Source organism: Larimichthys crocea, chromosome XV (genome assembly GCF_000972845.2).
Source record: "Larimichthys crocea isolate SSNF chromosome XV, L_crocea_2.0, whole genome shotgun sequence".
NCBI lineage: Eukaryota > Metazoa > Chordata > Actinopteri > Sciaenidae > Larimichthys > Larimichthys crocea.
The window spans coordinates 15,934,127-15,955,089 of NC_040025.1; the positions used below are offsets into that span (position 1 = coordinate 15,934,127).

The following is a 20,963-nucleotide window of genomic DNA, read 5'->3' on the forward strand; positions in this document are numbered from 1 at the left end:
CTGTCCTCGAAAAAGACCCCATGGGTGGTGCTCTGGAAGAGGAGAGCGCAGTGATATTACTCTGTCTCAAAAGATGAGCTCCGTTTCTTCCACTCCAGATGTCACTGACTCAAACTGATAAACCAGATGACAGGGGAGCGCGACAGAGATATCACTGGCCTTCGAGCAGGTATCCCTCACTCGACCGTGTGGGTGTTTTTGCAATTCACTTCAATCAAACTGTCCCTCACACTTATGTCAGGTCCACCAGGGGATATAAGAGGTGGATAGCAGCAGGTGCAAGGCCAAGGCAGTCCAGCTGCAGTGGTTTGCCTACTGACCAATCACTGCTAGAGCAATAAGGCAAATCACTGTGGAAAGCTACACTCTGACATCAGGGCCCTGATCTTCATCTGATATCCAAATCACACAGCACTAAACGCACTGTGTTACACATGGCTGTAACAAGTGGAACCTGTTAACCTAGCACATATGCCAGCACCAATAAATAATCTTTGCTGACACACAGCTAACTATGGGAACACAATGAATAAACTTTCATGTAAACTAAGACCAGAGTTTCAGACACACCTCACTCCACAGGAATTAGCCTCTGCTGTTTAAAAAGGTGGAAAACAATGCTTCTCTTTTCCAAGTACTCATATGAAGGTGGAAAACAATGCTTCTCTTTTCCAAGTACTCATATGCCGGTTATAAAATATATATAAAAAAAACAGGTCAAGGACTGGTGACTCCACTGGTGAATACACATTCACACACATCAAACACATGCAAGCATGTACACACTAACACACGCACATATGCTAATAATAAAGAGCTCCACAGGCACCGAGTAACACTTGAAGCACTCACTAATAAGCACATATGTGCACAGGCACACACACCAGCCCAAGTATGTTTTCATATAAACTCAGTGTCACTCTCGCAGCAATAAAGCCGACATACTCAAACGCTGCACGCAAACAGACATGTGTGTTAGGACATTTTAGTGTTTACACGTGAAAATCTGGTCAGATTTCAGGAAAACAGTGATTAATTGTCTCGAAGCCTCTCAACTGTTTTGCACACTCAGTCTCTGTCTTCAATTAAAAGTGTCGACCAAAAAAAAAAAAAAAATGCAGCCTCTCTCTTTCTTTCTCTGTGTTAACAGAGAGAGAGAGAATGAGAAAAAGAAAGACAAACAATGATTAAAGGTTGTGTTTCTACGCTTTTTTAAGTATAAATTACTCACCGGCTCTGGACTTGACAAGGCAGACGGACAGATGGAGTAGTTGACGGAGCGGTCTGATGAGCGGAGCTAGCCAGGGAAAAGGAGAAAAGATGTGTGTACGTTCATCAGAGTCCTTCTGACAGCAAAGACAGAGTAGCAGTGAGCCTCTCTCTCTCTCCCTCACTCCCCCTCTTCCACTCTCTCCTCCTCCTCTCTCTCAGTCTCTACCTCTTAAAATCACTCTTTCACTCTCCAAACACAGGCACACACTCACTCTCTCACTCACTAAGAAATAATTATACTCTCTGATTCATAAAGCCTTCCTTTGTCACGTGACCCAACACTTCAAATATACAGCACATTTTTTCACAAGCCACAAAATGCCTGGAGGGAAGAAAAAGGCCCAGAGAGCTTAAGTTTCTGTTTTTAATTCTCTCTCCCTTCTTTGTCTCTCGGGTGAATTCTTTTTCTCTCCTTCGACTTCATGGCTAAAGGTTTGGTTTACCTACAAACTGTTTATACATGTGGAAACGCGAAGTCAATGTCGTGATCTTAGATCGTTCATGTTTAATCAATAAATTCACAGTTTAATAGGAGAGGATGTTTGAGTATCCTGAACAACACAGACTATAATGTTTTGATGTAACACAGATGCTGTTTTAATGGCAGGCCAATACGTTTATTCTTCCAAGAAAGTCTAAAAACTTTTACCTTGTCATTTATTCCCAGTGTGATCAATTCATGGACTTTTGCCCTACCTGTCTGCTCAGTACAGGCGTGCTCTGTATGTGCTGTTTCTGTGTAACTCGTATGTTTTGCAGTGTTTTATTGCTTGTAATGTTTTCTGACAACCTTCCCAGAGCAGTCATAATAAATCATTACTATTATTACCATTGCTGATGCTACTACTACTAATAGAACTTAATATTAAGAAAGAAAGCATGAGGCGAGTATGAGGAACCTTGTGAAACCAATTAAGGATGTTTTGGACACAAAGAACAATGATAGAAGATCTAAAACATTCTCATTGAGGATAAATGAAAACCAGAATTTGAACATTTTTTAGGAAACACAGCATCTGTCAGCATCCTGCCAAATACTGTGCAGCTAGAAATATTTTTAAAATCAAGATTATTCTCAAAAAATAGCTCCGCTTTCTGCTGCCACCTCGTCTCAGTTCCTGAAATGAAACTAGCGGTGGCACATCAGCTGCAGGGAAGTCCCGTGTGAGATGGCAGAACTGTGCAGCGGCAGCAGCGACAGATTTGGGTGTGCCCCTAAACGTGCCCCTCTCTCCATATGAGATCATATGTTTCAGATCTGTGTTTATGTGTTTGTGGTTCTGGGCGTGTGCCCTGTTTTTCTGAATGTAATGTTTCTCAAGTTGTTTTGGTTATGAGGAGCACCTCAAACCTCAGAACAGGGAGGAGAAGGCACACCTCAACTGGCACCTCAACGGGTACTTTCACCTCTGCAGAGGAGCCCAGATAGACTACAAACAAAAAATGTAAAAAAAAATAAATAAAAAAAAGTCACTGTAAATACACGCTTTCTTCTTTAGGGCATTAAGCAATATCAAGTCCAATGAATGTCTAAACCAAGTAAGTGCACTAAGCAATTTTAAAATAACCAACTTATACATGCACTACTTATTCTGAAACTCTATCTAAAATGATGCCCGTGAGGCATATTGGCCATGCTTCACTTCAAGTTTTCTCCCATATCTCACACTACGAAGCAGAGCTGCCAACTAATACAGCATGTGGAACTTTTCTTTTGCTCTTCCCAGATACCTGTCCATTTAAAGACCTGGAATAACTGCTGCTTATTTTGTCCGTAAATCACAGTAACTGGCCTGATACAGGCAGAGATCTTATCCCCAAATACACTGACCCCAATATGTTTCCAGGATAAAGTCAAGCCACCGTAATAAGAAAAACTCTTGTGCCCAACCTCGTTCTCATTATTCCTATGAGCTTCCGATCTTTACAGCCACATATGGTCTACAGACGCCTACTGAAATGTTCTTTCATACATTTTTCGATGTGGATTTGCTTGCACATAATCAGGGTGAATGAATGGATAAGCAGTGAGAGGCACTGTTGCCTTTTTGCAGAAACCTTATATTTCAGGAAGCTTATCTTGATCCTTATCTTGTTTACATTTGATTTATGTTTTGCTTATGAGGCCACTAGGGCTAATAGAAAGCTCTTAACTGTTTACATAGCAGTACTAAATCAGCAATTGTGTAAAATGAAACAAAAAGGTAAATACAGCCGTATGACGCGGCAGAATCTATTGGCTGTTAGAGTGACGTGAACTGTGTGAAGTGTGAATTTCAAGTCAGTGTGATGCCATCAAGTTGACTGAGGCCATGCATTTGTGACAGAATGTGCAGTCAAGTGCATGTTGATGGTCGTGTGTGTGTGTCAGAACGTGGGGCATGCTGTGCTCCTTATTAAATTATGACAGTGAGCTTGAGCGGGGGAAGGGAGGGGTGGGGGGTTGTGTTTAGGCTATCATATGTGTGTGTGCGCTCATGCAGCACGCACGTCTGCACATGTGAATATGTGCGAGTGCGCTTTTGCCTGTGTGCATGGATGAGTATGCGTAGGCAGTAGCAGCAAGAAGGTCAGAGGTTACTAGTGTTTGTGTTTCAGTGTCAGTGAAGTGTGCTCCAGGCAGAGATTTATGATCATTGTGTCTGGGAGGCTGCAGAGTGGGGGATAATGAAGATAGATCAGGGTGCTATCTCTCTCCCAGGGCACCACTGGAAACATGGCCTATGGCCTCCTCCGTTCTCGTATCATTAACTTCAGCCTGTGACATCATAACGCACTGCCCTGACATCAATCCTAACACAGTGTGTTCTGACAAAAAGTCGAACGCACAGAGGCCATTCCTCAATTGAAGCCATCCGGCAAACACAGTCATTGTTGGGCTACGGCTTTGCTGCTTCTCTGGGTGTGTTTATGAAGATATGAAATATTCATGGAAACATCGTACCCGGCCGTGTGTTTCCACTTTGGATTCGACGTATTTGCATTCACGGAGCTATGGAGTAGAGGCCTGGGGCTCGCTGGCAGAGGAAAAGCAGCAAAAGGCAGAAAGGAAAGAGGAAAGGGGGGATGATGGAGGGAGCAAGAGAGGGAGGAAGTGAGGTTAGAGGGGTTAAAGAGAGATGGAGTGGGGGGGGGAGGTTGGAAGGCAAGAGGGCCTGTGGTACGGGGAATGTGAGAGAAAGGGGTGTGAAATAGAAAGGGGGAGGGAAAGAAAACTGGAGGGTGAGATGGAGAGAGGGATGGATTGTAGAGGGAGGGATAGGAGAGGAGGAGGGGGTTGATGGGATTGGTGGTGGGGAGGTGAGAAGGGGTGCGCAGGGAGCTGGTGCCTGTGGCGGCAGGTTTTAATCAGTAATAAGATGCCTGTAATGAGATCACTATTTCCCCACATTCAGATTGATGTCATGTGAAGTTTGGTGCCACACCGAGACAGGCAAGGGGACGCAGGACGAACACACACACACACACACACACACACACACACACACACACTCACACCATATAAGAGTCATTTGCAGAAACACATTTATGCACACACACATACACACACACACACATACACACACACGCACACAACACACAAATATACACTTGCTTGCACTTTCTTGGTTACAGACTTAAACACACATCCTGTGAAATGAAGGAGCTCATTCATCCACCCTGGCAAAGTGCGCTCATTTAGAGTCCAACCGCCTTGAAGTAAAAACATACACAGAGGAATACTACTCACAGGAAAATGAGTTACTCATGGCAAAAGAGAAATGTATGTGTTAGGGACCGAAGGGCATATACCACTATGTACTCCTCTAACAAAAACAAATGAGCACAAAGCTTGGAACAGAAAGAGAGAGAGCCAAAAGCTTCTTCTTTTTTACTGCAGAAGAAACTAAAAGGAAAAAGAGAAGGGGAGAGGGAGAGAAGGAGAAAATAAAAAGAGGAGTGAGCGCTTTCTGTGCATATTTTGGGGTGCATTCAGAGGCTGTCGACACGGCTACCAGCGTGTGTGCCAGCACATGAGCTCTCTGCCTGTTCCCCAACATGTGTGTCCAATGAAAGGTGAACGGCTCTCCTGTCTATACTTTCCTCAAAAATCAGCCATGATGTCACCATGAACCCATCTTGAACCCACCTCTGTCAAAAAGCATTACTCCAGCCCTCCCTCTCTCTGCCTCATTTTCTGTTCCACCTCTCCCTCCTTCACGCTCCATTCCTGACTCTCGAATTTTTCACTGAGCTCCCATTCTTTTGCTCTTTTTCATATTTCCGTATTCTTCAACATTTCCCCTCTCCCGTCCATGTCTCCTTTTCTCTCTCTTTCCCTCCTCACACAAACTCCTTTTTTTTTTTTGGCAAGCGTGGTCTAATTGAATCACCAAAAAGCGCAGTCGTTTGCCAAAAATGCCAGGATGTTCTGATTATCATAAACTTTGTTTAAGCTGTGGTTTTTGCAAAGAAAAAAAAAATGCTCTGAGTGCATGAGGGGAAGCCAAAAAAATAAAAGCAGGAAAAAAAAAAGAGGAATAGGGGAGAATGCAAATGAAAGACGGGAGAGGGAAAGAGAGAGAACACTGGGGAAGAGAGGGGTGGTGGGGGCAGCGAGAAGGCAGCCAGAGAGCCACATATGGAAGTGATTCTGTAATTACTGCAAATCTGTGAGCTCAAAAGGAAAGGTCTTCTTTTCCATGCCTCCTTCCCTGCACATAAAACTGCCCTTGTGAGAAAGTTGGGCACTAAATACTGAGCAGGAAACATGAATAAAAAAACATAGTTTTCATTTGCTTTTCTTGCTTTTTGGCAGGAGGGGTTGGTATATAATTATATATATATGGTATATGTTTAGTATGTTGAGTTTAAATACAGGTCTTTACTGAAGAAACCTCTGCTAATTCCACACCGTCTACTAATGGAAAATTTTCTGCATTCTTTGCTCATTTACTTTGCTTTCCGGAGATTAATCAACCGTCCTGGAAGCTCATCTAAAACAAACTAAGAGCTTCAAGCTTTGGAGTAAACTTAAAGTCTCTCATCAGCCACACACCTAACTGGCATCATTCACATAGAGCACACATTCAACAAGGGGTGTGAGGAGGGTGGGTGGTGGTGGTGGTGGTGTGGGGGGGTGGTTAGGGGATGGGTGACAGACAGACATACAGACAGACAGACAGGCAGACAGGCAGACGGTGATGAAGACTGCCTTTTAAGCCTCGGGCAAAGCAGTGCTTTGCAGGTGTGTATGTTGGCAGCAACTTCTGTTCTGCTCAGCCCCCAAACAGTTTGAGCAGCCTCTAATTATCTCGTGCCCTGCCATAACGTGTTCTCATGATGACTGCTTGAGCCTTACACACACATATACAGTAAACACACCCAGACTGACGTAGCTTGACCTGAGTTTATTCTTAGACATATCTAATTAATCACGGCATGAGATGATTAATGTAAAGTATACAAGTCTTACCTTCTTCGCCTAGAGTAGCCTCGTCTTGAAACGCGAGCGCATTCCCCCAGAAGTTGGAAACATAAATAGTTGTTGACAAGCGCACGCACGCCGAAGTTTTCTGTGAAGGAGACAAAACAAAGTCAAAGACAGTCTTCAGAGGAAATCCTCTATAATACAGCGCAGCAGCTTGTAAAGATTAGGCCATTTGGTCTTTCGCTTCAGAGATCATTTCAGTCATTTGTCAGATTACCTTCGTTTGTTGCCAATCCGTCACCGTGTCCCGGCAGCTCAGGGGCGTTGATGGGAGCTACCGTGCGTAACGATTTTTGGCACTGTAACTCCCCCTAGTGACTGCAAGGAGGACTGCAGCCACACATCCCGTCAATGATGGAACAAACAAACACTGCAGTGAGAAAATAACTAAATAAGTAGGTCATGGTGGATGTAATAAAGTAAATAGTCAGTGTGCTATTTGTCTGTAATTACATTATTTTAGGGTTTGTCAGTTCATAAAAAGTTACCAGAAAGGGAACTGAAGGAAATATTGTTGAGTTAACGAGTCATTAACGAAATCAATTACTAGATGGGTATATCAATGGATCTAATGGGCTTTCATAATAATACAAAGCAGTCTTTTTAATATAGCCTTGTAATAAAAAATAAAACTGAAGCAAACTTTTGCACCATGTACCACCTCAGAAAATATTCGTCTCTCTAAGTACCATAATTCTGACAGACATTAAAATAGAGCAGTCTAGGCCGACCCTGATTAACTATGGATATTTTACACATGAGGCAGGTTTATTTAAGAAGATTAATTATTGGTACGCTTATTTGAGTTTGAATTGGTGTTGAAGTAGTATATTTCTGATCTGCACGTCTCTTACTAATATTTCCTGTTTGGAGAAGTGACTGCCGAGCTTTTGAAATGTTCATTTAACCTCCATTCACTGTGTTACCGCCACATTTTAGTACCACCAGTGGTACTTGTGCCACAGTTTGAGAAACTGCATTAAAGGTTTCTATTACCATTTCAGGTTATTATTTAAAACTAAAATAATTTATCTGTTTTGGAAAGGAAGTGAATGAAATCTCTACAGCATGTTTATGACAGAGACGAAATTTGATTTTTAAAAGCTGAAATTCACCTTTAAAGTGTCGCCAACTCTTTGTCATTGAGACTTCTGCAAGAACGTCATGTTTAGAGAGAATCCTCTACCCTGTGTCAGTGCAATGAACCGCCACTGAGGGGCGCTTTCTACAAGCTTTGTACAGTTTGTCCTGCATACTCAGAGACATACAGAAGTGTGCTGCTGATTGATTGTCATGAACTTATTCTTGCGCTAAACTTACTAAAATTAGGAGTAAAATGAAAACTATGAAAGTTTACTTCACCCTCAAGCGCACAAAGCGAGCCTAGTTGTTTTTTATTTGTTGTTTTCAATAATCAAATGTGCAGCAATAATCAAATATATGTTTTACACTTTTTAACAATCGAAATTTGAAGTTGCGTTTTTGCTTTTTCTCTCCAACAGCGTGTTATTGGTGTGTCATAAGTCCGGCAGCACATCCACAGTTTCCTTTGGCACATGTGCTTTGAACTTGGCGTGCTTGTTGTTTGGCATGTTTCTGTGTTTACCATCCGTTTACAGCCCTGGCTTGTCAGAGAACAAGCAGTCACGGTGAGCCACGCCTATTGTCCATGTGCCTCATTCTCCAATCTCTCCATCCCTCTGTACCACGCGCTCCGTGTTTTGCATAAAATGTGTATCAGTAGGGCAGCGCTCTCTCCTGCACATGCAGAGCGCACATGTAGCGTGGCTTTACAGAACACATACCACGGTCGAATAAGCGCATCAAACTCCCCTCAGCCCCAGATCCCCGCCAATGAAAATGCACAAAAGCGTGAAGGAGAGAGAGGGAGAGAAAGGACTGCGCGAGATACAAAGAGTGAGCCAAATCCCACGCAAACAGACACAACACAAGTTGAGCGAACGGAAAGGCGGTCACATTTCCTACTCACCTGCAAACGTGATTGATGTTTCTGTTTGTATCAGTGGGTGTGTGTGTCATGCCTGACACCCCTCTCGCGGATATGCTGACTGTACTTTCTTAGAATTCATGAGAAGCGTTTAATCTTTCGCCCGAGCAACGTCACACGCGCTCGAACCAAGGCGCAGTATCCAGATCGCAGAAAGCATCCAGGTATCTTCGAGGAGACCTGCTTGTCTTAAGTCACCTCTGTCAGCGCAGACCTGAGCACCGCGAGAGACATCGGTACAGTTTTCTGGGAAAACTTAACGCGCACTGGACACATTTCCATCACTGCGCTCCATGGAGCAGATGTTTTACGCAGAGCTGTTTCTTGACTTTCTCACCTGTCTTCAAAAGACTTTTGCTTCAGTCTAGTGACAACCACGGACGAATATCTTCAAGTCTGATTAAAGTCATCCACATCAACAAGAGACATGGATAACAGCCCTGGTAAGACTGACTTTAACATTGATCGTTTGATCGTTGTATATTATGACATAATATTTGATTAACGGCTGTTTAGTTCATTTATTTTTAATAGTTTAGCTCTGTCTGACTACTACTAAATGTAATACATCTTTCAGTATCAGAACGCAAAGTTGCATTTCTGCTACTCATCCTTTAAATTATGTTTTAATATTTAAAACACTCAACTATGTGTGCAATCTAATGTGTGAGCTCCTATCACATGCATCAATCAGGTGCACGATTTTTTTTTTACATGCAACTGTTTGACTTTTGGATTGGTAGTTTGTTTATGACAATTTGACTCATGCACGAGTTCATTCTTTGCGCATCCAGTCACCTCTACTTGTTCTACTAAGTTCACTTAAAAGTACAATGCAATGTTGGGACTTTTGTGCAAACTTGTCAGAAAGTTGCTGCGCTGCGTTCAAATGTCAGATCGCAGCTCCTGAGCTGCAGCAGCTCTACTGACGGCGATCCGCGCCATATGGTCGTATTGAGGCTGGTCACTTCCTGCTTCTCCCCATGAAAACAAACTCACGTGGAGCTTGAGTACACCGTCATTGTAATCATTATCTGTCAGAGCCAAAAGGTTCAACTGCACACTTGTCACCTGAAGGGGAAAAAACAAAGAAACGTTGGCGTGTAAGGCTGTTTCTATGATCAAGGCCATCGCTTTAAGTGCCTGCAGTATAAAAAAACTGATAACCGCCCGACTTCCATCCGTTAAGTGGTATTAGGTAGGAGGTCAGCCAAAGGTCCACATGTTTTCTGTTTTCTTCTCCTTACTGGCTGTGAATCATTTACGAACAGAGTCGGTCACGTTCCAGCACAGGTGATGGGCGCAGCCTGTGCTCCAACATGTTACTCTAACCTGGTAACATTAAAAGCAGTCACTGGGTTATGACTTCCCATTTATTTTGATAAAGTAGGGCAGTGTTTGAGTAATCCTAGATAATAGCTGTAGTATTAGTCAGAAGATAAAGCTGCATGCTGGGCTTTTCTGTAGGTGTTGATGTTTGTTGAGGACAATTTCAACTCTTTATTTGTTTATTTATATATTCTAAAGTTGATATGTTTGTTTGTTTCTCATTTAAATGACATAATATATTTGAACTTATACACAAGTATTTTGCAATGTTGTCTTTCTCTCATCTATCTGAATGTAAGTGACCACCTTGAACCGGGTTCACTGACCTTTAACGTTTCAGTCACGTTATTGGAATGCACATGACTTCATTTCACTCATGAGTTCAGTGCAGTGATTCAAACAAAGCTCGTAAACATCATCATAACCTGGCAAAAATATGGCTGCAGTGGTGGGCTGTACGGCTCATAAAGTCCAGCATATAAATGTGTGTGTAGTGTGTAGTGTGTGGTGTGTGTGTATGTGTGTTGACACAGAGCCCCTATTTCAGCTGCAGAGATGAGTGGGTTGTGTGGTCAAGGGGGTTGCATGTAAATGCAGAATTCACCCAAAAGACAACTGTGTTAGTTTATTAATATAATGACATGCCTATACAAAATAGTAAAAGTAACTGGTGTTTAACAGTACATCTTCATTATACAAATAGTTTCATATGCTTTTCAGAATTAAAAATAAATATTTTCATCATTGTACCTCCTCATGTTATGGGTTAACTGTAGTGGGAGTCACCTGTATTATAGTATTTAGTTTTTCTTTACACCAGTTATAATTTCCCCAGTTTCACTCCAACTAGACTAGACTACACTGACTCTCTCCAGTGTTCACTGCATAGCTTCATGTTCTCACCCACTACCTCCTCTGACACGCCCCTGGTGGAGGTTTTCTGCATTATTCTGTGCGTGTTTGAATCAGCCAGACTTTTAAAACTCCAAATTAAGTTTCATGCGGTTGACAAAAAACATTCAAAGTTCATTAGTAGGGGTCTTTTTTTTTTGTTGTTGCCAACATTAGAGCTCCATAAAGTCAACCATAATAAAATATGTGCTAGCAAGAAAACCACATTAGTTTAAAGAGATAATAAAATCCACATCCATTTCAAGTTAAAAGTCATTTTAGATCAAAAACTCAACCCAAAATAAACGGGCAATGAAAATCTATATATAAAAAATGTACCCCAAACCAGACCTGTGAGTCCATAGAAATATCTTTTTCATGACATGCAATTCAGAGCTTACTGACATCATTCAGTGTCTGAATGGAAGAAACTGACCCACACCTGAACCCATTCTCCCCTATTCGAATAGAAAAACTATATACAAAACTATATAACAACTACATTGTAACGTTGTTTAATGTGATTTTATAATATAGGTTAATCATATTACACACATTGCTCACTATCCAAACTTCTGCACGTACTGATACATCACTGGTTCCAAACTGGGTGTGCAGCCTGGCTGACGGTGCAGGCGGTGCTGCTTCAGCTGCAGCTGCTGGTGCACAGTCAGACCACCCCGCCGCATAACATGCTGCTCTATTTAATTTGACTCTTCAATTAGACGCCCCTGGCGGACTGTAGCAGCACTGGCCCATGGCTGGAGCGCAGCTTCATGTCTTCTCAGTGGAAGCTCCGTCAAAAGCCTCCTCACGTGGCTTCACAAGCAGAGCCGCGTGCGACGCGTGAGACGTTTTCCCCCGGTCCCTCCTCCCTCCTCCCGCCGCTTCCCGAGCTCTCACGGACGCTTCTGTGTTGGATGCCGCCCGCGGTGATGGTGAGGGAGAGTTTGGTCAGTGGGTCAGCGATTCCATGTATTAACTTTTTTTCCTCCTATCACGTTTCCTCGCCTCATGCGCCTCTTGCTCGCACTGAGAAGCATTTCCCCGCCTCTCTCTCTCATTTGACTCACAGTCAGTGTTTGGTAGAGGGCTGACTCGATCTTGACTGTGCAACATCTGTCCCTCAGCGGTTCAGGGCACACATCCACTTTAAAAAGGAGTGTGTTTAAGCTGGAACGTGACTGTGCTCTTAAAACATAACATCTCTGTTCTCATCCGCTTTCCAAAAAGGACACTGAAACAGATAGCGGGATTAAAAGACACAGAGAAGCTCCATCTCTGTTTCTGATCAAACTGGAACAACCCTGAAACGGATGTTTTGTAAATCTGTGCCAGACGTGAAAAAAAAAAATAGCCACAAAATATAACAAACAAACGGAAAAGTCATTTCATGAAAGATTACATATCTGGTGTTTATAAATTATAGCAATAGTCAAGATAATCAGCACAGTTCCTCTTTAAATAATAAAAACTGCATAAGCTTGTGTGTGTGTGATGCAGCACCAGTTTGGAGAGGTGCTAGAGGCACATAGACACAGTTTTATCAAGTTCCTGTGATATTGACCTACTTACAAAAAAAAAAACTCAGTTAATGAAGTCTGTTGCAAACACCCAAGTAGTGGGTTGAACATGTTCAAGAGGCACACAATAATAAATTATTGGACATTGTTCACATTTTCTATTGCAGCATAATAAACACTGCATTGCTCCAAGGAAACAAACCTTATAGCACGTTTATAAACGGCACCACAAGGGCAAACACACATTATGGCCGCCTGTCTGTGGTCCTCTATCCATGTCCTGCGTTATAAGGTGAACAGGTGAAAGGAAGAGATAAAGGACAAGAGAGGAGCTGTTCTGCCTCACGTTTCTCTGCCTGCCTTCAGTCCCAGGCAGATTAGTGCTCACATGGGTAGGTAAGGGTAAGTTTAAGATGGTTGTTGAGGAAGGAATAAAATAGATAAAACAGCTCAGTTTAGAAGTCGATTGATATTAAAGGATAAAAACAGAATAAAAACAGCAATGCTGCCTATCACATAAGCTGATGGCAGCCTGTTTGGATCCCAAAACTTCCATCATTGTTTGCATCGCATGTTCTTCCATGCTGAGAACTGATGAGAGCTAAAGCCTTCTTTGACACCATAAGAATAAACTGTATCTTGTGCAAAACACTGCATGGAGTCTGCAATGTTTCTACATTAACCTTTCGACACTGCAGGTGATAGTTTATTAGTATCCGGCCATCACTACTCGAAGGCGGGCTGTAAAATGGATTGTTAATTGACAGTGTTTACAGCTCAGTGGTTCTCAGGGTCATTCATAAATACTTGCTGTACATGTGAGTCTTCAGGTGGACATGCAATGTGTTTGGGCGGAGTTGGGGGGGGGGGGCACCGTCTGTCTGCATGTAAGCTCAGGAAGAGGTGAGGCTCAGACCTGCATCTCCTGGGTCTGTCTATGGCTCTGGCATGAGTCAACAAAACACCAACACGTGCACCAACATGTGCTTGTTGAGGGATTATCATAACATAAGAGCTAAAACAAATACCCTGTGTAGCCAACATGCAACAACACAGGGATGGGCCTACTGCACTCATGATTTCCATAAGGTTGAGATGGTGCCATGACATAGGTTTGGATGTTGGAAATGTCTCAGTTGCATGTGTAAACTAATCATGAATTTAGTGTTAATTAGTTATTTTTAATATTTAAATTAATTTTTATATATATTCTCATTCTGGGCCTCTCTCTGCTGGACTCTAGTGTGCACTGAGTTGTTAGTACATCCTTGCAGCAGTCCAGGCCATACAGTTTTCCTTTTGCGAAAACGTGACTCACATTCTCCGACTGTTGGTGGCGCATGAGCAGCAGAGGCTGAGACTCGGTGCCACCTCACACCCGTGGAGCTTTCCAATCATGTTTGTAAACACAGATCTGACTTCGGCATGTTGTATATTTCTACACGGGACTGCGGATTTGGTTCGGGCAGTAACCGTGTCAGGAGTCCATGCATGTGAGGCGGCGGTCAGGTGTCGTGCTGTTAGCAGGCGCTGGGCACGGTGCCAGGGGAGCGAGGCTATTATTGGAGCGGAGGAGGCAGCAGACCCCGCAGACACGTGAGGCCGTGTCTCAGCTCATCCACAACGCATGACTAGAAGTGAGAGAGGGAGAGAGAGAGAGGAGGAGGGGGGGTGTTGAAGCGCAACTTCAGAAACAACCGGAGCTGAACGGCGAAAAACATTCAACATATTTGCATGGTGGCAAATAAATACTGCATTAGCGTGACGCGAGAATTATCTACAAGAAGTGCCGCTTCCAGTGGAAGTCTGCCTGCCTTGTTGCTGTGCTACCAGCAGTATTTTTAGCGCCCACTCTGTCCGCTTGAGCGCACCATTACGCATAAGATGAGGCAACGACGCTGCACATTCTCAGAGCTGCTGGCCAGAGGTCGTGCAACATAACATTACATCACATCCAAAGTAGTAGAGTAGCAGCAAAGAAATATGGATGGCCAACTTAAAGTTATGACACCACTTATAACAACTTACCATGTGGCATAAAGAACAATATCGCCACTTCTTATTAATATCTGAGTAGATGCTGGAATTATGAGCTTGAACTTGAACCACTCTCAGCTCAGAGATCTCATGTCCTGTCCTTCCCTTGTCTGCAGGAGGTGGAGTCATCCTGTATGCAGGCTCCTCTGGCAGTTCCAGCCCCAGTCCTGGCAGCCCCTCCAGCGGGTACCAGACACAGTCACCTTCCTCACACTCCCAGCCCTCATCTCCAGAAGAGGTTACCTTCACAGAGATCGGGGCGCTAAAACAGAGGGCAGGTGGGTGCAGCACCCCATCCTCCAAACTGGTGTTCCAGTTCCCAGAAGTCTACAGTGGCCCATCAGCAGCAGCTACTCCACAACATACCTATGCACACCCCATTGCAGGAAAGAGGCCATGCGGGTTCCCAGGAACTTTCACAAGTAAGCATTTCCTCACTGTCAATATGCATAAAGATTTATGTCTTGATCTACATTTTTGCAGTTTATCTAATCATCTGTTTATCCTTCCTCAGAGACAGGTGGAATGGTCCTGCTTTGCAAAGTCTGTGGGGACATTGCATCTGGTTTCCACTATGGAGTGCATGCATGTGAGGGTTGCAAGGTAAGTCTCTGATCAGAAGAATCAGGTCACTGATTATCATTGTGGCAGGATTCAACAATGTGTTGCTTTTGGTGCACCAGTTTCATGTGATTATTTTTGCTTGTCTGTTTCAGGGTTTTTTCCGTCGCAGCATCCAGCAAAACATCAACTACAAGATGTGTGTGAAGAATGAGAATTGTTTGATAATGCGTATGAACCGCAATCGGTGCCAGCACTGCCGCTTCAAGAAATGCCTCTCTGTTGGCATGTCAAGAGATGGTGAGACATCCTGACACATTTTCTGACGAGAGAGACCCTCTCATGCAGTTCTGCCAGAATGCCACAGTGCTCTGATTAGCTAAAGCAGCAGGGAAATGGGCAGCCCAAAAGAGGCACAGCACTGATATGTAGGTCTGTGTGAAGAATGTAATGCGGAAAGTCTTTTGAGGTCATGGTGCCAGTAGCTCAGTCACTCACTCTATCAGCAGACCTGCACCTGCGTTGCCCTTCTGCTAAAGATTACCATCTGGCTTTGTGTCACTCTCTTAAGTTTCTCAGTGTCTTTCTCCTGCCCTTTGCAGCATCCTCCCACAACACCGTTACCTCTATGCTCCTGCTCAGTGTGGCCCCTCCCCCTCCATGTACCCACCATGTTCCCTCAGCTCTCTTACACCCCCCCTTAAGACAATGATTTATGAGAAGAGGAGCCTTGAAGTCCCCGAAGCTATCTATCATCTAGAAAACTGCAGCAAACACAAGAATTATTTTAGGAAATTGGAACAGGGTCAACTTGATTACCTTGTATATGCCCATAGAACATCTTACTGCAATTAATGAGGGATAGGGCAACAATTAAGCAAGGGATGCAGAAAACAGCCAGTCGTTGTGACAGAATTTATCAGGCGTGATGCTCGCATCACCTAGTTTTAGCTCTGATAGCTGAACATTGATTGATCACCTATCATCACAGATTAAGAAAACAGCTGGGCTGACCTAGAAAAACAATACAGAAATGGGCCTATAGTGTACTCATACATCATGACCTAGTTGGTGTAGTTTGCTTGTCTTCTTCCTCTCAGTAAGGTTTCTGCTTATCTCCACCCTCCAGTACCCCGCATTGCCTCATCTAGTAAAGAGGTTAGTGTTATTTCTGCATGTGCTTGACACTTCTGGTGCACAGAGAAAATAGGGTGGCAAAATACGACTCAATAAGAGAACAAAGAGTCAGATCGACCCTCTTAGAGGAGATTTTCGAAACCGTTGAGGACCACAACCTAGAAACCCCTTTTTATTCTGTTTCAACCATTACGAAAACAGGAAAACCGCATGCAACTGCCTGCAGCCCACAATGAATAGTACACCCTGATTTCACACCAGGCAGCTGTGTGACTTTGGCTCTGCAATACAGGCAAATATTTAAGTCAGTTGGCATGATGGCACACTTTTCTTCCTCTAACCAGAACACCATTTTTAGAGCACCAGCTCACCACGTTACTGGCCGTATTCTCATCACTGCAAGCATTGAACAGATTACTGTATATCTGGTAAACATAGCATAATATCTACTGTACATAACAGTGAATAACTGTGCATTACTATAAAATTATTATTGCTGCTTTACCATTGTTCTGCTACATAATACAAGATTACAACAACAATATTGCAAAAGTCTTTGGAGCTAATTGACCATTTCAACTCTACCAGTTAAATACTTTAACTAACTATCTGAATCTATCTTGCACTTGCAGACCACATGCCTAACACATGCAGACACACACTCTCACTTTCAATGTATCACTGTCTCTCACGTCAGTCCTCTACATGTTCACACTACTGTCTCCTCAACTAATTTCTGCACTTCAAGCACACCTCTCTCATCCTTCTCCCTCTCAAGATCTCAGTGACATCACGCTCACGTTGCCCCACTGCCCTACTTACAAATGGAGGGAGGGAGCAGGAGAGGAAGGAGACAGGGGTGGTTAGAGGAGAGGATGAGGCAGATGGTAGCAGGGGGTCTATAAATAGCCTCTCCAGCTGATGGTTACTGTGGAAAGGGGGATGGGAATATGGGGAAGGAGAGGGAAGTTTTCATCACACAACTTATATGATTCTCCTTGAAATTGTAGGGCATTTCATGCTTTCGATGTGTGTGTATAAGGAAGTGGAATGAGTAGCTGTTTCACCAATTTATAGCCAGCGAAAGTTACAATAGTCCTTTGTGCGTGTGTGTGTGCGTGGGGTGCTATATATATATATATACTATATAATATATATATATATACACCTGCATATTGATCTTTAAGCTATTCATTTGTCTTGGTTGCCATTGGATTGCTTGTATCTTTCAGAAAACTGCCTATCTAAGCAAAAAAACAGTTTTTGTCCTGTGTAAATGTCCTTGTTGCCACAATGCCTAAAAGAAAAACTGTCCTCACTCTTACTGCTTGTGTCTTCTCTAGCTGTGCGTTTTGGACGCATCCCTAAGAGAGAGAAGCAGCGACTTCTGGATGAGATGCAGAGCTACATGAACAGCCTAAATGAGTCAGCTGCCATGGAAATGGACTCCTCTTCAGTGAGGGACAGTCCCCCTAGCCCAGATGATGGAAACTCAAAAGAGGCCATTGGAGCGATCTCTAGAGCCTACCGTGACATCTTCACCAGCAACAACAGCAGCAGCCAGGAGAGAGCAGCTAAGAGGGCTAACATAACTACCAACAACAACAACCCACCTCCCTTTTCTCAGGATGCCAATTTTCCACAAGTCTCTTCTCACCCCACCTCCACCCAGAGTTATCAGTCTTGCCCTGTTGCACCTGCCACTCTGTGCCCAGTTGCCCCCAATGACAACCAACATACATTCCACAATGTGGACAACAGCCGCTATACCTACTTAGTGTCAGCTAACCAGAATAATGATCAGTCTGACAATACAACACGTCAAAGGGGCAGCTTGGCGAATCACAACACTTTTCGCAATGCAGGAAGTACCCAAAGTCAGCCCTCTTGCCCATGGAACTTAGCTCCAGGATCTAAAGTGCTGGTAAGTGCAAGAAACCAACTAAATCACATCAAAACACCAGTGAGATACAGTGTACAGAGATAGTGAGAGTGTTGTCTGACCAACAATTTATGATTGTATGTGTTTTGTCTTTCTCTAAGGCCTGTCCTCTCAATGCGTGGCCTGTATCAGGGGCAGAGCGTTCCAGTCAGGAGATATGGGAATCCTTTTCTCAGTGTTTTACTCCGGCTGTCAAGGAGGTGGTGGAGTTTGCCAAAGGCATTCCAGGATTTCAAGAGCTTAGCCAACATGACCAGGTCATGCTGCTCAAATCAGGCACCTTCCAGGTAATGACACACATTTTGAATGATGTGACTCCTTCTTTATACATCCTAAGGTATTGTTGGTGTTAGTATTTGTCTCAAACTTCTCTTTTTTTGTGTGCGGTTAGGTTCTAATGGTGAGGTTCTGCACCTTGTTCAACGCTGATGAACGTACAGTGACCTTTCTGAATGGACAAACTTACCCCCTGCCCACCCTGCGGGCCTTAGGCATGGGCTCTCTGCTGGACGCAATGTTTGACTTCAGTGAGAAGTTGGGTTCCCTGGGGCTTGAGCCTGATGAAATGGCCCTCTTTATGGCTGTGGTGCTGGTGTCTGCAGGTGAGAGAGGGGGAACTATTTAGTGACAAAAGCTGCAGAACAGTGACATGTTGTTAATGAGCCAATAATGTAGTAACTGTGTTTGTCAACCACTCATACTATCATCCTCTGTGCTCCTCAGATCGTTCTGGCATCTCAGATATGCGGGCTGTGGAGCAGCTACAGGAGGGTCTGAGCCGTGCCCTACGGTCACTGATCACTTGCCGTCGTCCGGATGACACCTCCCTTTTCTCTAAACTCCTCCTGCGCCTGCCGGACCTGCGCACCCTCAACAATCTGCACTCTGATAAACTGTTGGCCTTTCGCATTGACCCTTAAGCAGACCGCTTGCTCATAGAGCACAGAAACTGTTTTACACAGAAATATACAGCACACACACATATATACACACACACAGTATCTTCCAAGGGCAGGGCTTCCTTGAAAATTGAGGAACAAGGAATTGTGCAATCTGAGAAGTGTTTTTCAAAAGGATAAATGAGGGCGTTAGCGAACATATTTCTGATTCGTTAATGATGCAACATTTTTGGACAAATAAACATACACATGCAAACTCATGTATACACATAAACCACAACACCTCTTGAGACATTATTCCAGTAAAAAAAATGTATTATTATGTAGACTTACTATTACCCTTTTGGACAGATCACTTTCTCATTATATCCTGTATACTCAAGAATAAAACCCAGTTCACTTCTGTTTATTCCTTAACTCGTACAGTATCAACAGGGCATCACTAAGCAGCAGCTGGAAGACGGATATTGTAGCTCCAAATCATTATTACTTAGGGACCATTAGTGATGACTCACTTTGTGTTAAAGAGAAAGGGAACCTGTATATAATACATAGTGAAATCTGAAATATTAAGGTAATTCTGTGTCACTGTTTCACAAACATACCATCTTGAATGAAACCACTATTTTAATGTGTCACACACACTTCTGTCTCACTATTTTTGACAGATCTTCCAGAAAACATTTCCCTCACCTTGGGTTTAAATATGCCAACTTCATAAGTCAAAGGCATTTTATAATATTTCACAAAATGATTGTGTCTATGTCACTATATCCTATCACATGTGGCTGATGGAGATGCTCCATGCATGTTTGGTTTTGTAGTCTGTTCATTTTTGTTGCTGTAAATATTATGTTACACCAGTGTCTGTGTATCAATGACTGAACTGATATGCTGGATCAAACAGAGGAGTTTGGTGTAAAGAAGAATGTACTGACCTTCCTGTACTAGGTGGGGGTTTGGTCATGCCATGAAAGCTTTGCACATAAGGGAATATGTAGCAGGGATTGTCAGATGGTTTAGACACACTTCCTGCTATCAGATGATGTAACCAACCAGCATAATCCCTGAAATCACCAGCATCCACTCCACATGCACCCTTCCTCTGCCCCCAATGTTTGTCATACAAACACAAGAGATATTTTTGGGTGAGAGGTCCTATTTGATTGGTTCTCTCACTGTTTGCTTGTTTGATTATGGCTGATTGAGGACATCTTGTACATTTTGTAAATCTTTATTCCTAAATAGAAATGATATAAAGTTCAAATTATGTATTACTTTTGTTGCTTGTGTGTCATTCTTTTAGGTCCATTCGGCAAAGAATATGTACTTAGCATTCAGGACTGTATGGATGAAATACAGAAATGAGCAATGCAACTACGAGTGTACAAAATTACCCGTAGGTGTTAATGTGAGTGTGAATGGTTGTCTATCTCTCTATGTGCCCTGTGATGAGCTGGTGACTTGTCCAGTGACTTGTACCCTGCCTCTCGCCAAAAGTTGGCTGGGATAGGCTCTAGCTCCACCCTGATGAGGATAAGCGGTTACAGATAATGAATGGATAGATGGAAGCGTACACTGGCATCTGAATAGAGCCAGCTCAGGGATTTCCAAACTTAGACCACAGAGACCCAGTTTGAGACGATGATGATAATGACATATTTTAATTCTTATGACAAATAAACATACACATGCAAACTCATAATTATCATGTAGATTTACTCTACTACTAAAAATGGAGTAAAGAAGATGTACTCAGTATTTAGAACTATATGGATTGCAGAAATGAGAAATGCAACTATAAGTATACATTGGCATCTGAATAAAGCTATCTCATGGGTTTCCAAACTTAGACCACATTAGACCACAGAGCCCTAGTTTGAGAGGATTTTGC

The 20,963-nt window shown here is 43.2% G+C and overlaps 2 protein-coding genes across 4 annotated transcripts in view; one reads left to right on the forward strand and one right to left on the reverse strand.

The window, feature by feature from the left end:
- The window catches only part of rarga (retinoic acid receptor gamma a), a 42,966-nt gene extending 35,886 nt beyond the window's left edge, over positions 1-7,080 (reverse strand). Inside the window, exons 1-3 of the mRNA XM_019268652.2 lie at positions 6,960-7,080; positions 6,728-6,827; positions 1,232-1,297 (exon numbers count right to left, since the gene is read on the reverse strand). The gene's annotated coding sequence lies outside the window, so the exon portion shown is untranslated. The remainder of the gene's footprint in view (positions 1-1,231; positions 1,298-6,727; positions 6,828-6,959) is intronic.
- A 1,172-nt stretch (positions 7,081-8,252) lies between these two features.
- Positions 8,253-19,366, forward strand: nr1d4a (nuclear receptor subfamily 1, group D, member 4a). 3 transcript variants are annotated; one of them, XM_027288810.1, is made up of 8 exons: positions 8,253-9,193; positions 14,647-14,952; positions 15,045-15,133; positions 15,247-15,391; positions 17,572-18,152; positions 18,272-18,457; positions 18,562-18,772; positions 18,894-19,090. In XM_027288810.1, the coding sequence occupies exons 1-8, from the start codon at positions 9,178-9,180 to the stop codon at positions 19,088-19,090; spliced, it is 1,731 nt and encodes a 576-aa protein (XP_027144611.1). In that variant the 5' UTR covers positions 8,253-9,177. The 3 variants fall into 3 exon arrangements, with proteins under 3 accessions (XP_027144611.1, XP_027144612.1, XP_027144610.1); XM_027288811.1 differs by lacking the exon at positions 8,253-9,193 and adding an exon at positions 13,803-14,130; XM_027288809.1 differs by lacking the exon at positions 8,253-9,193 and adding an exon at positions 14,153-14,420 and having other exon boundaries at positions 18,894-19,366.
- Positions 19,367-20,963: the final 1,597 nt, after the last annotated feature.